The following is a 14,589-nucleotide window of genomic DNA, read 5'->3' on the forward strand; positions in this document are numbered from 1 at the left end:
AGTGGGTTCTGGTTACGTGAACAATATATAACCAGTACACTGCTCTTCTAGTAAATACAGACAAGTTTTACACACTTATTTTTTTTTTTTTTTATTGATCAAATAAGTAACACAGCATTACAGTAAAACCAAGGCACTGTGACACTACAAAAGAAAAAAACATTTTGTCTCCACAAAGAAAACAATAGACACAAAAATGACATACAAATTAAACATTGGATTTGGGCGACGACGTAACAGCGTGGCTCCGTAGCGTCGTCTGACTCGGCGTAGGATTCGGCAGGTTGCCCCGGAACCGCCGAAACACCACACTCTTCGGCCAGAAGTCCGCGCTTGCGATGGTGTCCTGCAGAGGCCGCGGCACGCGCACTACAAATGAACTGAAGTGCACATAGTGGCGCGACTGTAGCTGGTGCACCCTCAGCGTGTAGCCAGTCTTCCGGCGGACGTACTCCACCACCTCGTCGGCCCCGGCGGAGTAATGCAGGCGAGACACGTAGAGCGCCTTAGGTACTCGGTGTCGCAACTCGTAGGCCAGAATTAACCGGCTCCGCAGTGCCACACAGAGTTTTACGAGGCGCCCTGCGCGCCTTGCGTTTCCTTTCCACCAGTTTGAATCCCTCCTTATCCACATCGGTGCGGGAGGACTTTTCCTTAATCGGTGCCCGCACATTTCACTGTGTCAGCAACACGCAAACAACACGCACTTATACTATACACTTGTACTAGTTTACAATAAAATTATGGACAGGATCTACGTAAATAAAACATCGACCGGCCGGAACGTAAGACGCTGGCGTAATGGCTGCCGTTCTGTGAATTGCGCAATTCCTTTCTCCGTCCCCCGCCACCCGCGCATACACCGTGGTGTTGGCACAACTGTTTGATTCGTTCAGACTACAATGCATTATAGTAACCACAACATAATAACTTGTAACGTGTACACTCGTATCTTTATTTTTACATATCAATAGTTAGTGTTACGATGCATATATTAAACGAGACAAACGTTTAATATTTACAACACTTGCATCTTTACATATACAACGAAATTGTAAGCAGTACTAAATTGCATTTAACTAGAATTAAACAGTGATGTTTAAAAAACAAGTTTTACACGATACAACATTTTTTGTTATTACTACCGGATTTTAGTAGGTATAACTATATTTTTAATTACTATACGTTCTGGTAGTATTGTAGAAAATTATTTTTTTCGGTGTTCGATTGTGACATTGTCCTCTCACAATAGACAAGTATCACATTGTATCGTTTGTATTGTACTAATAACAACACTTGTAACTAACCATTGATATACCTTATGTCTTTGCATTAAGATTCATGAATTGTTAGTGAACTGATATCAATGTTCAGGTTCTGGGACATGCAGTACCACGACAAGTACTCGCGGGCGGCGAACAGCGGACACTCGCGTTCGCGGCGAGCGGCCAAGGAGGCGAACCGGACCAGCTGCTCGCTATACATACAGACGGACCCGCTCATATGGCGGCACGTCAGGGAGGGGTTTCCTGATGTGAGTACTTTTATCAATAATCATCGGATTGGCGAACAGCGGTCACTGGCGTTCGCGGCGAGCGGCCAAGGAGGCGAACCGGACCAGCTGCTCGCTATACATACAGACGGACCCGCTCATATGGCGGCACGTCAGGGAGGGGTTTCCTGATGTGAGTACTTTTATCAATAATCATTGTATCAGGTAATTTATTCGATGTTGTACGTTTGGCCGGAAAGCGTCGCGTCCGTCTATAGGTGATCGACTATTTTTTGTTATTATTTTGTCTTCAGCCAGGCCAGGATACAACAGTAAAGATGTAGGATTTCTTAAAAGAAATTTTGGAAAGACAGTTGACTCTACATCATCATCATCATCATCATCTCTTCATGTTTATACTTGCCGCAAAACTAAGTAGCGAGGCAGGTCATAATGCCATCTCTTTCACTCTTGGTTAGTCTTAACAAGGGTAAAGGAAATAACATTATGACCTCAGTCGCCAGTTAGTTTTGCGGCAAGTATAGTACTAAGTAGTAAAGGGTGTAGGTAGGCAGGAAAATTCTTGTTACCATGGTTTTAAGGAGGGAGTCGGAGTGACCCAGGCGGACTCCAAACAGATAATAAGCAGTGTAAAATAATTAGTGAACTAATGTGAATTGTGAAGTAGTTACAATAATTGAAATGACCAGCTACGGGAAATATAGTCTGTCTGGAATATTGATATGAAATGCGTTGGCGATATTCATAAATGGATTCATTGTCCAAAAATGCGCTTTGATGCTTATTTTATTTTTATATTGAAGCGGAAACCGCTGATATGGTAAATTACCTACTGTCGGCAATGTTTGTTGCACAATTAAAAAAAAAGACGTTTTAAATCTGAGAGTAACAATTGTTTTGACCTTTCTTTTGCTCTGAGGTGAACGACCGCGAGTGTGAACAAGTAATTTTGCATTATTTTCCTGTAAACAAGCTATGTCATGCAATGGACCCTTATCACTTAAAAGTAAGAGAAGTGCTAAAAACAAGGTTTAGGCTAAGCGTATGCTGAAACGCAGGCGACGCAGTTCACGCAGCGCAGCGCAGAGCAGATTTTGTAAACTATGGAACGCCCTTGAGATGCAGCGTGCGTAGCTAAAGGACGTTCTATACTTTACAAAGTCTGATCTGCGCTGCGCTTCGTGAACTGCGTCGCCTGCGTCTCAGCATACGCTTTGCCTAACGCGGCTATCCAGTCTGTGAGCGAGACAGCGCTGTGCACGTATATAGCGAGGTCCCGCTCGCACAAGTCGACAATCATCGGCAGAATCTTAATATTCCTTTATTTGTAGCACCGAGACCCCAGCAAGAAGGCCGAAGTGGACATGAAGACCCGCGAGGAGCTGCTCTCGCTGATCGCGCACCACGTGACCGCCGTCAACTACATCTACAAGAGCACGCGCTTCGACGGACATATGGAGCACAGGAACATACAGTTTGAAGTTCAGCGGATAAAGGTATGTTTTATTTTTATCCTTTTATATTTTAGGTTCTTTATTCCATGAAGCGGCGTATTTAGGGGGTAGCCAGGGCAGTCGCTTGAAACCTACACCTGACAATAACTCGCGCAGTTTTTTTTAGTAAAACGACAAGTACCTTGGAAAGATCTGCTAACAGTCACGCTATGGTTAAGGCCGCCGTTGATTCCATGCAAATCTACCTACGACAGTATTAGACTGATCCTTTGGAAACACGTGAAGATAGTGCATGCCGTGTACCGCAGTGTACCTGTCAGTGTCAGTGAATTTCTTGGCATACAGCAGCCGCCAGCAGATAAAGCTAAGCGGCAGTCAAGATGGCGTCAGCTATTTTGGTTTTGGCCCATTATCCCTTTTCATATAATAAACGCGAATCTTGAAAGTAACTCTGTCCGCCTGTTACCACTTCACGCATAATTGGCGAACCAATTTAGATGAAACTTGGCATGGAATGGAGGTGGTCTGTAGTCCCTAGGAAGGGCAGGATAATCCTTAAAACGAAATTTATTGCGCAGATGAAATCGCGAGCAGTAGCGAGTATGCTATAATATTTTGGGACAGAATATGAATATGATGCGAATTTAAATGATCGTTATCTATGTCTAATTAATGTTAATATGTGATCATTCGTGTGTGATATGGCTGCCAAGTTGTCATCGGCTCCCACAAACCAGTAGGTATATCGTGGGAGTAAATTAACATTTAGTGCGATAATACCTAAAGCATGTAAACTGTCCGTAATAGAATATCATATGCAGAAAACGAATTTTGATCAAGATGCACTTTTACGGGTTGATAAAACGCTCTTCTGTATTATTATTGTCCTCGCGTGTAACAACGCGCAGTTCTAAAAAAACTAAACGCTACCCCACTTCAACTCTTCAACTTCTATTAACTAATCTCCCCAATCACTTAAACTTTTATTACTACTATAGTACCGCTTCTACCCTCACGCTACATTTCGACTATTGCCAATCTCGGTCTTATAATCTAGTGGAGTAAAGTGCACGTATTACAAGAGTCGCCGGGTGACACGGTTCGGTATTACGACTATTTACGACTTACAACCCATTCGCGTGAGAAATGGTCGTACATCGCGCTCCCCGTTTGGTTTAATGCCTTATTTAAGATTGTACTCATTTTTGTAATTATATTATATTTGTCTTTTTTGTAATAACGGTAAATGAGATGGAGCAAAATATTTCACCCGAATTCAATTAAGTAAAGTGCTTCAATTTATCATTATTAAGGTGGACGAACGTGATCCCTCTGTCAGTTACAAGTATTTTAGTATTATTCAAAGTACTTATTTGTAAAATCTCAGTGCTTTTGTTGAGTCGACCTAATAATTCGATGCTTTGATCTTTTGAGAATATTGAAATGATATTTTGAGACTTTGACTGTAAGAGTTGTGAGTGAGAGGGCAGGTAAAGAAAGGATGAAAGAAAGAACACCGGTCCCTGGCAACATAAGTGCTTATAAACACCATTTGTATAATTTGAAACTCATTTTGTTGACGAATGACGAACGAAGACTTACTGTCTTGATATTCTAAGTTTGATTGCCAGTCAGTGTGATAAAAAAACTGTTCTTGTACAGATCGATGACTCCGAATGCAATCACCACTACGGCACCAGCGAGACGAACCAATTCTGTCTCGAGAACATCGACGTGTCCAACTTCCTGAACCTGCACTCGCTCGCCAACCACGAGGACTTCTGCCTCGCCTACGTGTTCACCTACCGGGACTTCACCGGGGGCACTCTAGGTAAACACCTGTTACTGAACACTACAACAACAGTGAGTCAACAACATCGACGTGTCCAACTTCCTGAACCTGCACTCGCTCGCCAACCACGAGGACTTCTGCCTCGCCTACGTGTTCACCTACCGGGACTTCACCGGGGGCACTCTAGGTAAACACCTGTTACCGAACACTACAACAACAGTGAGTCAACAACATCGACGTGTCCAACTTCCTGAACCTGCACTCGCTCGCCAACCACGAGGACTTCTGCCTCGCCTACGTGTTCACCTACCGGGACTTCACCGGGGGCACTCTAGGTAAACACTACAACACAGTGAGTCAACAACATCGACGTGTCCAACTTCCTGAACCTGCACTCGCTCGCCAACCACGAGGACTTCTGCCTCGCCTACGTGTTCACCTACCGGGACTTCACCGGGGGCACTCTAGGTAAATACCTGTTACTGAACACTACAACAGCAGTGAGCCGGTGAGTCAACAACGTCGACGTGTCCAACTTCCTGAACCTGCACTCGCTCGCCAACCACGAGGACTTCTGCCTCGCCTACGTGTTCACCTACCGGGACTTCACCGGGGGCACTCTAGGTAAATACCTGTTACTGAACACTACAACAGCAGTGAGCCAGTGAGTCAACAACATCGACGTGTCCAACTTCCTGAACCTGCACTCGCTCGCCAACCACGAGGACTTCTGCCTCGCCTACGTGTTCACCTACCGGGACTTCACCCGGGGCACTCTAGGTAAATACCTGTTACTGAACACTACAACAGCAGTGAGCCAGTGAGTCAACAATATCGACGTGTCCAACTTCCTGAACCTGCACTCGCTCGCCAACCACGAGGACCTGCCTCGCTTACGTGTTCACCTACCGGGACTTCACCGGGGGCACTCTAGGTAAATACCTGTTACTGAACACTACAACAGCAGTGAGCCAGTGAGTCAACAACATCGACGTGTCCAACTTCCTGAACCTGCACTCGCTCGCCAACCACGAGGACTTCTGCCTCGCCTACGTGTTCACCTACCGGGACTTCACCGGGGGCACTCTAGGTAAATACCTGTTACTGAACACTACAACAGCAGTGAGCCAGTGAGTCAACAACATCGACGTGTCCAACTTCCTGAACCTGCACTCGCTCGCCAACCACGAGGACTTCTGCCTCGCCTACGTGTTCACCTACCGGGACTTCACCGGCGGCACTCTAGGTAAACACCTGTTATTGAACACTATAAAGGCTCCGTCACACAGGCGCGTTTTTCGGGCGGCGCGTGAGCCGGGCGCGCCGCTTTTACATATAAAACGCTTACGCCGCGCTCACGCCCCGCCCGGAAAACGCGCCTGTGTGACGGAACCTTGACAGTAGTGAGTCAACAACATTGACTTGTTCAATTTCCAACCAAAGGTTCAAAGGTATACAGATATGAAGGTAAAATTATTTTTAAACAGGCTTGTTTCTTTTGAGTCTTCAAACGGACAGTGATTTCATGTCAATGTTTTAGGTAAGTTCAGAAAGTATTTAATGAAATTTCGTTATTAACTTTCATCTATTAAGAAGTAAATAATAATACAAGCAGCATCAAAAGTAATGGATCAGACTACGCAATCTTCATTTATTTAAAATATATACCTACATACATATTCCGCAGTGAGATATACAACATCGACTGCTGTCATTGAGTATGACATTATGAATATCACTTTCAAAGAAAGCATCATTAACAGGCGGGAAGATTATACACGTAGTACGTATGTACCTAAATATTGTGTAATTGACGTACCCAGCGACATCATTATACCTATTCGAGAATGAATCATGTTACTCAGAACTCCAGACACAAACAACGTATCATTGTTTCTGTTTCCAATTATCTTCTTAAATTGACCTTCATGAGTCAAACTGCAAGATAAATCCACCTTTTAGCAATAGACTGGGCTCTAGTAAAACTTTTGTGGAATAAATTAAGCAAAAAACTAAAGCATTTTTTGTTTACTTTACTGTTTTTTCCTTAGAGTCAAGGCCGTTTGCGTTAGTGAGTAGATACCTACATGTCTTATGTCACGAAGAGTGTGATATAAAAAACCGGCCAAGTGCGAGTCGGACTCGCGTTTCAAGGGTTCCGTACATAAGTCCGACTCACGCTTGACTGCACATTTCTAATAGGTTTTCCTGTCATCTATAGGTAAAGAACTATTTTGTGTATTTTATCAAAATTTTAGACCCAGTTGTTTCGGAGATAAAGGGGGGGTAATGGTAATTTTTTGGCTATTTTCTTAAATAACTTCGAACTTATGTATTTTAAAATTATAAAAAAACATGTCCATCTTTGGGTCACTAATTTACGTATGTGTGCCAAATTTCAACTTAATTGGTCCAGTAGTTTCCGAGAAAATACCCTGTGACAGACGGACAGACAGACAGACGCACGAGTGATCCTATAAGGGTTCCGTTTTTTCCTTTTGAGGTACGGAACCCTAAAAAATACTCAGTCAGTATACTTTTAACTACGTATGACCAGTATTTTAATACTACTTACGAAACATTTAGCCAAGTCTGGGTACTTGTCTTTTATCGGGACCAAATCCGTTCGCCCACGATCGTTTACTCGCAAGCTCCGTGCGTTCGCAATTTTGTCGCTCTTGTCTGATTTATTTACTTTAAGGATATGGATTTACGACTCGTTTTCGCCAGATAAATATTTTTATTTGAATCTCAAACAAAATTCCCTCCGACGCCCGAGTTATATTTCAACAAGGCAATCTGCAGACAACGGTGTCTCGAGCGAGTCTCTTTATACGACCGATTAACTTTAGGTGTCAAATCTATCTTGAATCTTCTTTGAATCGATATTTTCGGTGTCCTCTGTCGACTTTCAAAATCGACTGACAGCTGAGTTAGTTAGACTTTTGAATTTTATAAGTTTGTTCATAATCCAACTAGGGAACAAATCAAATTATTTTTATGAAAATACTTTGATTTGTGTTTTTTAAGTCGTCAGTCGTCACACTACTATATATAAATTATAAACACTACCGGTGGACTTGGTCACTTTTTCTTTAGTCTATATCATCTATATATCTATATCAGTTTATAATGTGTTCATAATGTTCTTGTTAATTTGTTTAAGTGTTTTATAAATACTTTTCATGAATACGTTATGGATGAATAATCTATGTACTTAAAAGGCTTTACTAATCAAAAATATTTCGTTGACGGGCATATAAAGTAGTTTCGGCGTTTATCAAAGAACAAAATTAAATAAACTGCACGGCAGTTTAATTTCAGATAGCGTTTCCACGAACTCATCATATCTAAATCAAATACCTACATTACTTAACTCAAACATAGCTAGTTTTAAAGTGTTTATTTATGTATGATGTATTATTAAAAATTGGACAGCAGTTTCAACCCGTGTTTCCGATCAAAATTTGTCTTCCCTAACATTTAAAATAAGTCCATATATCTTTTTTGTCACAGGTCTAGCATGGGTCGCAAGCGCGAGCGGCGCGTCTGGCGGCATCTGCGAGAAATACAAGACCTACACCGAGACAATAGGCGGCATGTACCAGAGTACGAAGCGGTCGCTCAACACGGGCATCATCACGTTCGTCAACTACAACAGCCGCGTGCCGCCCAAAGTCAGCCAGCTCACGTTGGCTCACGAGATCGGACACAATTTCGGCTCGCCAGTAAGTTTCACAAATACATACATATAACCTTTATTTAGATCAAGTTTTCGAGTAAAATCTACCTACGGTGCATAATTACTTTCCATCGTATTTTCACAAAATACGAACGTGTCTTGCTATTTCAGTCAGTCTCGGTACAAAAAGTAAAAGTTGACTGATGTAGCACGACAAATACGAACGTTTCCGAGAAAATACGATGGAAAACAATTATGCTAAATCTGTACTCATATACCTAGGTATATGAGATTCTAAATTTGATGATTGTCTTTTCATATTAAGAGTTAACTATAAATATTTTATTTATTTATTTCAGCACGACTATCCGTCGGAGTGTCGACCAGGCGGCCAGCAGGGCAACTTCATAATGTTCGCGTCGGCCACCAGCGGCGACCGGCCAAACAACAGCAAGTTCTCCGCCTGCTCAAAGGGGAACATCAGTCAAGTACTCGACGCAGTACGGGATGGACGGAAGAGGAACTGCCTCTCGGCCAGCCAGGGATCGTTCTGCGGGAACAAGATTGTGGAGCTAGGAGAGCAATGCGACTGTGGTAAGTTTATGAAAAAATGGGGCACTCCTTGAGAGTTCATCAGGAAGCATGTATTTACAAGCGGTCCAAATTGAGCAAATACTCCGCCTGCTCAAAGGGGAACATCAGTCAAGTACTCGATGCTGTACGGGATGGTCGGAAGAGGAACTGCCTCTCCTCCAGCCAGGGATTGTTCTGTGGGAACAATATTGTGGAGCTAGGAGAGCAATGCGACTGTGGTAAGTTTATGATAAAATGGGGCACTCCTTGAGAGTGCATCAGGAAGCATGTATTTACAAGCGGTCCAAATTGAGCAAGTACTCCGCCTGCTCAAAGGGGAACATCAGTCAAGTGCTCGACGCTGTACGGGATGGAAGGAAGAGGAACTGCCTCTCGGCCAGCCAGGGATCGTTCTGTGGGAACAAGATTGTGGAGCTAGGAGAGCAATGCGACTGTGGTAAGGTTATGAAAAAATGGGCCACTCCTTGAGAGTGCTTCAGGAAGCAGAACCTTTATTAATAGCGGTCGATGATGTGATGAGGATTAATCATAAATGGTCTCTAAATAAAAATGTTAATTCCAGGTTATGACGAGCTCGAGTGCAAAGACCGGTGCTGCTACCCGCGTGTCATCAATGACACGGAGCGCAGCCTCAACATGAGCGCCCGCGGCTGCACTAGAAGGGCCATGACTCAGTGCAGGTAAACATTCAACATAATATTTATTTTCCTTTTACGGTTGAGAACAGTTTAAAATGTTTAAATTCAACATAATCCATGCGACTAAAAATTGTTGAAGGTTGTTAATGTCATTTTACTCCTTATCTAAGGGTGGTATTCCACCTGTCCAATGTCAGTGCGTCTCACTCTCTCATTAAAGAAAAATGTGAGACGCAATACACATTGGACGAAGAAATTGGATAGGTGCAATACCACTCAAACTCATACATTTCGTGTTCTTACAGTCCGTCACAAGGCCCGTGCTGCAACGCGCAAACATGCATGTTCGTAACAGCGGGCGCCAACCAGACATGTCGCGAGGCAACCGAATGCAGTCACGCGTCGTTCTGTTCGGGCCGCTCTGCGATGTGCCCAGAGCCGAGAGCTATGGACAACGGCACTCTATGCAATAACGGTAAAGTATACTACAATGAACTGGAGTGTCAAACCCTTTGCATATTCGTGACGGCGAGAAACCAGACGTGTGAAGCAACCGAATGTAGACACGCGTCGTTATGTTCGGCCAATAACAATAACGTTCACTTAACACTGTAGTGTCAAGTTTTATGCAATAACGGTAATATCAGTATGCATTATCTAAAATAATAATGATGCCATTTATCTGTTTACCTGTGACACTCGGACATCTAGACAGATATGGTGAATGAGCTATTAAAGCGCCAGTCGCGTTTCACATCTGACTACTTAAGCAATTAGCGACAGCGAGTCTTCGCTATCAGACACATTCGCCGCACGCAAACCTAGCTGTACCTTAAAGATTGGCTTTGAATACGCTCAATATTTACGAAATTTTGTCAACATGAATTGTATTGCAGGCACCCAACTGTGCAAGTCCGGCGAGTGCAGCGACAGCATCTGCAAGCTGTGGAACATGACGGAGTGCTTCCTGTCGTCGGCGCCGACGGCGCGCGGGGAGGGCGTGACGGCCACGGCCGACCGCCGCATGCTGTGCCAGCTCGCCTGCCAGGTCGGACCCGACCCAGACTCCTGCCAGAGCACCGCCAGCTTCGCCAAGAAGTACAACCTGCCCGAGGAGGGCATCAGTCTCCGCCCGGGCTCGCCGTGTGACAACTTCCAGGTATGTACCATCACGCTCCGCGATTATTGCGCCATTTAGGGTCCTAGCTAAATTGGTTGCTCAATACTTACGCTACAGAATTTCCAATTTAGCAAGAACCCTAAATGGCATAACAATCCCGTGCGGTGACTGTACCTCAGGGACAGGTTCACATATGTACCGTACCGTAGTCCAATCAGTCGTTATACCACAGCAGCAGCAGGGATGTGGTGTATCAAACAGCTTTGTGAATGGACCTTACCGCATAATGTACGGACGGTGCCGTATAGCATCATCTCGTTTAGCTGTCAAATGTGAAGAACGAAATTGTCTTAAACTTTCCACATCTTGCCCGATCATTGAATCTATGTTGTTATAATATCTTCATTCCTTCTAAATTCTAACGTTTCGTTTTAGGGTTACTGTGATGTGTTCCTAAAATGCCGCGCCGTGGACGCGGAAGGCCCGCTGGCGCGTCTCAAGAATTTACTGCTGAACCGAGCCACGCTACAGACGGTTCAGGCCTGGGTGATCGAGCAGTGGTGGGCCGTGCTGATCGGCGGAGTCCTGCTCATCGTGTGCATGGGCGCCTTCGTCAAGTGCTGCGCCGTGCACACGCCGTCGTCCAACCCCAAGCGGGCTCCGGCCAGGTAACATACAACACGAGGTTTAGTAGTTTGTGTTACAAGGGATCAAAATGATATATTTCCGTCAAGGGCGTACATTGAATCCTGAATGAAGCGATGGATTCTACAATAAAATCCCGAACGTAGTGAGCTAAAGTAGAATCCTGAGCGTAATGAGGGATTCAAGTGTTAACGCCCAAGACGAAATAACTTTGATACCGTGTGACACATACTGCTTTTCACATCAACTATGAGGAAAATGTCATGATCCAAAATATGTATTATTTGACCAAAAAAAAAATAGTATGCAAGAAAGAATAAAATCGTGTCCTAGAACAGACAATTACAACTTTGATCCCTCCTAGCAGGGAAGAAAAGTGCCACTTTGATCCCTCTTAGCGGGGAAGAAAAAGCCCTTTTTCGAATAGGTGATGTGAAAAATATTTCAATTCAATTCAATTTCTTTAATGTTAAAATAACACATATCAAACAAAATCACAATAGAATTACAAAATATACAACTAGCACTAAACACTCAACTAAAAACACTAACACTAAATTAAAAACACATAACCAGATCAAGGAAAGAAGAAGAAAATGGCAATAAAAAATACAAATGTCAAAAAAAAAAAACAATCATTAAAACTTATACATCACAAATGTCATTATTTCCGAAATTATTTCATGTTAAATTTACTGTAGAATTCCGTAACCGTAAAGAATGCCTTATCAATTAAATAGGCTTTCAACTTTTCAACAAACAGGCCACAAGAAGCCGCCTTTTTAATCTCACGGCTCAGGCTATTAAAGATTTTAATTCCAACTACCCCCAACGAGTTGGATGTTTTCGCAAGCCTGACAAAGACAGATTTAATTTAATGTTCCTATCGTTAGAGGATATAACCAACGGAGACGGCATGTCTAAAATTTTCGGTACAAAATAGTCTGCCGTTTTTTGCGGGGGAGGGGCACATCAAATGTATAGGTACGTCATGTCAGATAAACGTCAGTCCATACATATGGTAAAGTAGAATCCTGAGCGTAATGAGGGATTCAAGTGTTAACGCCCAAGACGAAATAACTTGGATACCGTGTGACACATACTGCTTTTCACATCAACTATGAGGAAAATGTCATATTCCAAAATATGTATTATTTGACCAAAAAAAAATAGTATGCAAGAAAGAAAAAAATCGTGTCCTAGAACAGAAAATTACAACTTTGATCCCTCCTAGCAGGGAAGAAAAGTGCCACTTTGATCACTCTTAGCGGGGAAGAAAAAGCCCTTTTTCGAATAGGTGATGTGAAAAATATTTCAATTCAATTCAATTTCTTTAATGTTAAAATAACACATATCAAACAAAATCACAATAGAATTACAAAATATACAACTAGCACTAAACACTCAACTAAAAACACTAACACTAAATTAAAAACACATAACCAGATCAAGGAAAGAAGAAGAAAATAGCAATAAAAAATACAAATGTCAAAAAAAAAACAATCATTAAAACTTATACATCACAAATGTCATTATTTCCGAAATTATTTCATGTTAAATTTACTGTAGAATTCCGTAACCGTAAAGAATGCCTTATCAATTAAATAGGCTTTCAACTTTTCAACAAACAGGTCATCAGAAGCCGCCTCTTTAATCTCACGGCTCAGGCTGTTAAAGATTTTAATTCCAACTACCCCCAACGAGTTGGATGTTTTCGCAAGCCTGACAAAGACAGATTTAATTTAATGTTCCTATCGTTAGAGGATATAACCAACAGAGACGGCATGTCTAAAATTTTCGGTACAAAATAGTCTGCCGTTTTTTGCGGGGGCGGGCACATCAAACACGTCATGTCAGATAAACGTCAGTCCATACATATGGTTGACATGTGGTTGACCATTGGCCGCCTATTTTCGACAGAGGGGAACGCCTGTTAATGGCGGCTCCATTGTTAATTACTCCGAGTTCCTATCAGTTCTCCTTTGTTCAGGTCGACGCATCACATATTCACTTTTTCACGCCACTGTTCGGAAATGTGGCAATAGATGGTCTAAAACCAAGCTGGAAAGTAGGCAATAGCTGTAGCACCTGAACCACCACTACTACAATGTTTCATTGTTATCATCATCTGTCATTGGTGACGGTTCGCTACAGCAATGAGTATCATTTAAAACATAAAAATCAATAAATAGTACATTGTAGGAGAGGACGGAAAACCGCTAAAAGATGGACGAGTGAGTTTGAGGGCCGACACGTTAGTGGAGGTCCTCAAATAATACGAGTCCATCTTAAGCGTTTCCGGCCGAGGCATTACATAGTGCTTTTCACGACTACTGCGAGGAAATAAGAAAACATTTGCATAACTATAAGTACTAGCCCGCGATTTCTCTGGTAGCAAATTACTAGCCACTGTCTGTGCTGTCTCTTGAATTTCGGTAGGCGTCAGCGTAAGAATATCATTTTCTTCACTAGAAGAACTCATTTTTATAGCGAGCGTAGATACGTGTTTCTTGTATTTTTTAGTCAAACACAATTTACACTATCCAATTCAGTACGTATATTCCGATTCCGCCTTTTTTTACTTTTTATCACTTTTAAGAGGCGTTTTTCTGTTGTTTGCTTCAAACCGACTCTAAACTTAGAAGCGTTTTTGCTAAAAAACCACAAACAGCTACAAAAGTAAAAAACGCCTTAAGCGTGAACCGAATGAACTGACTGAATAAATGAATGGTTTTGACATTTCTTTTTTTTTTTAAACAAGAAATTGGTCCTATAAATAACCTAATTTTATTTTTGAAGGAAAAAGTTGCGCCAAAAAAGACCTTTTATTGATTTTTATGTTTTAAATGATACTCATTGCTGTAGCGAACCGTCACCAATGACAGATGATGATAACAATGAAACATTGTAGTAGTGGTGGTTCAGGTGCTACAGCTATTGCCTACTTTCCAGCTTGGTTTTAGACCATCCATTGCTACATTTCCGAAAAGTGGCGTGAAAAGGTCTTTATTGGCGCAACTTTTTCATTCAAAAATAAAATTAGGTTATTTATAGGACCAATTTCTTGATTAAAAAAAAAACAAATGTCAAAACCATTCATTTATTACTTTTGTAGCTGTTTGTGGTTTTTTAGCAAAAACGCTTCTAAGTT

General features: G+C 42.3%; 1 protein-coding gene across 1 annotated transcript in view; it reads left to right on the top strand.

The window, feature by feature from the left end:
- LOC134792220 (disintegrin and metalloproteinase domain-containing protein 10) overlaps positions 1–14,589 on the top strand; it is an 89,989-nt gene that overhangs the window by 73,648 nt on the left and 1,752 nt on the right. Inside the window, exons 6-14 of the mRNA XM_063763473.1 lie at positions 1,375–1,534; positions 2,845–3,009; positions 4,630–4,798; positions 8,276–8,487; positions 8,801–9,035; positions 9,598–9,715; positions 9,979–10,148; positions 10,570–10,832; positions 11,229–11,461. Of these exons, the coding sequence (XP_063619543.1) occupies positions 1,375–1,534; positions 2,845–3,009; positions 4,630–4,798; positions 8,276–8,487; positions 8,801–9,035; positions 9,598–9,715; positions 9,979–10,148; positions 10,570–10,832; positions 11,229–11,461 (1,725 nt within the window). The remainder of the gene's footprint in view (positions 1–1,374; positions 1,535–2,844; positions 3,010–4,629; positions 4,799–8,275; positions 8,488–8,800; positions 9,036–9,597; positions 9,716–9,978; positions 10,149–10,569; positions 10,833–11,228; positions 11,462–14,589) is intronic.

Source organism: Cydia splendana, chromosome 7 (assembly GCF_910591565.1).
Source record: "Cydia splendana chromosome 7, ilCydSple1.2, whole genome shotgun sequence".
Lineage (NCBI taxonomy): Eukaryota > Metazoa > Arthropoda > Insecta > Lepidoptera > Tortricidae > Cydia > Cydia splendana.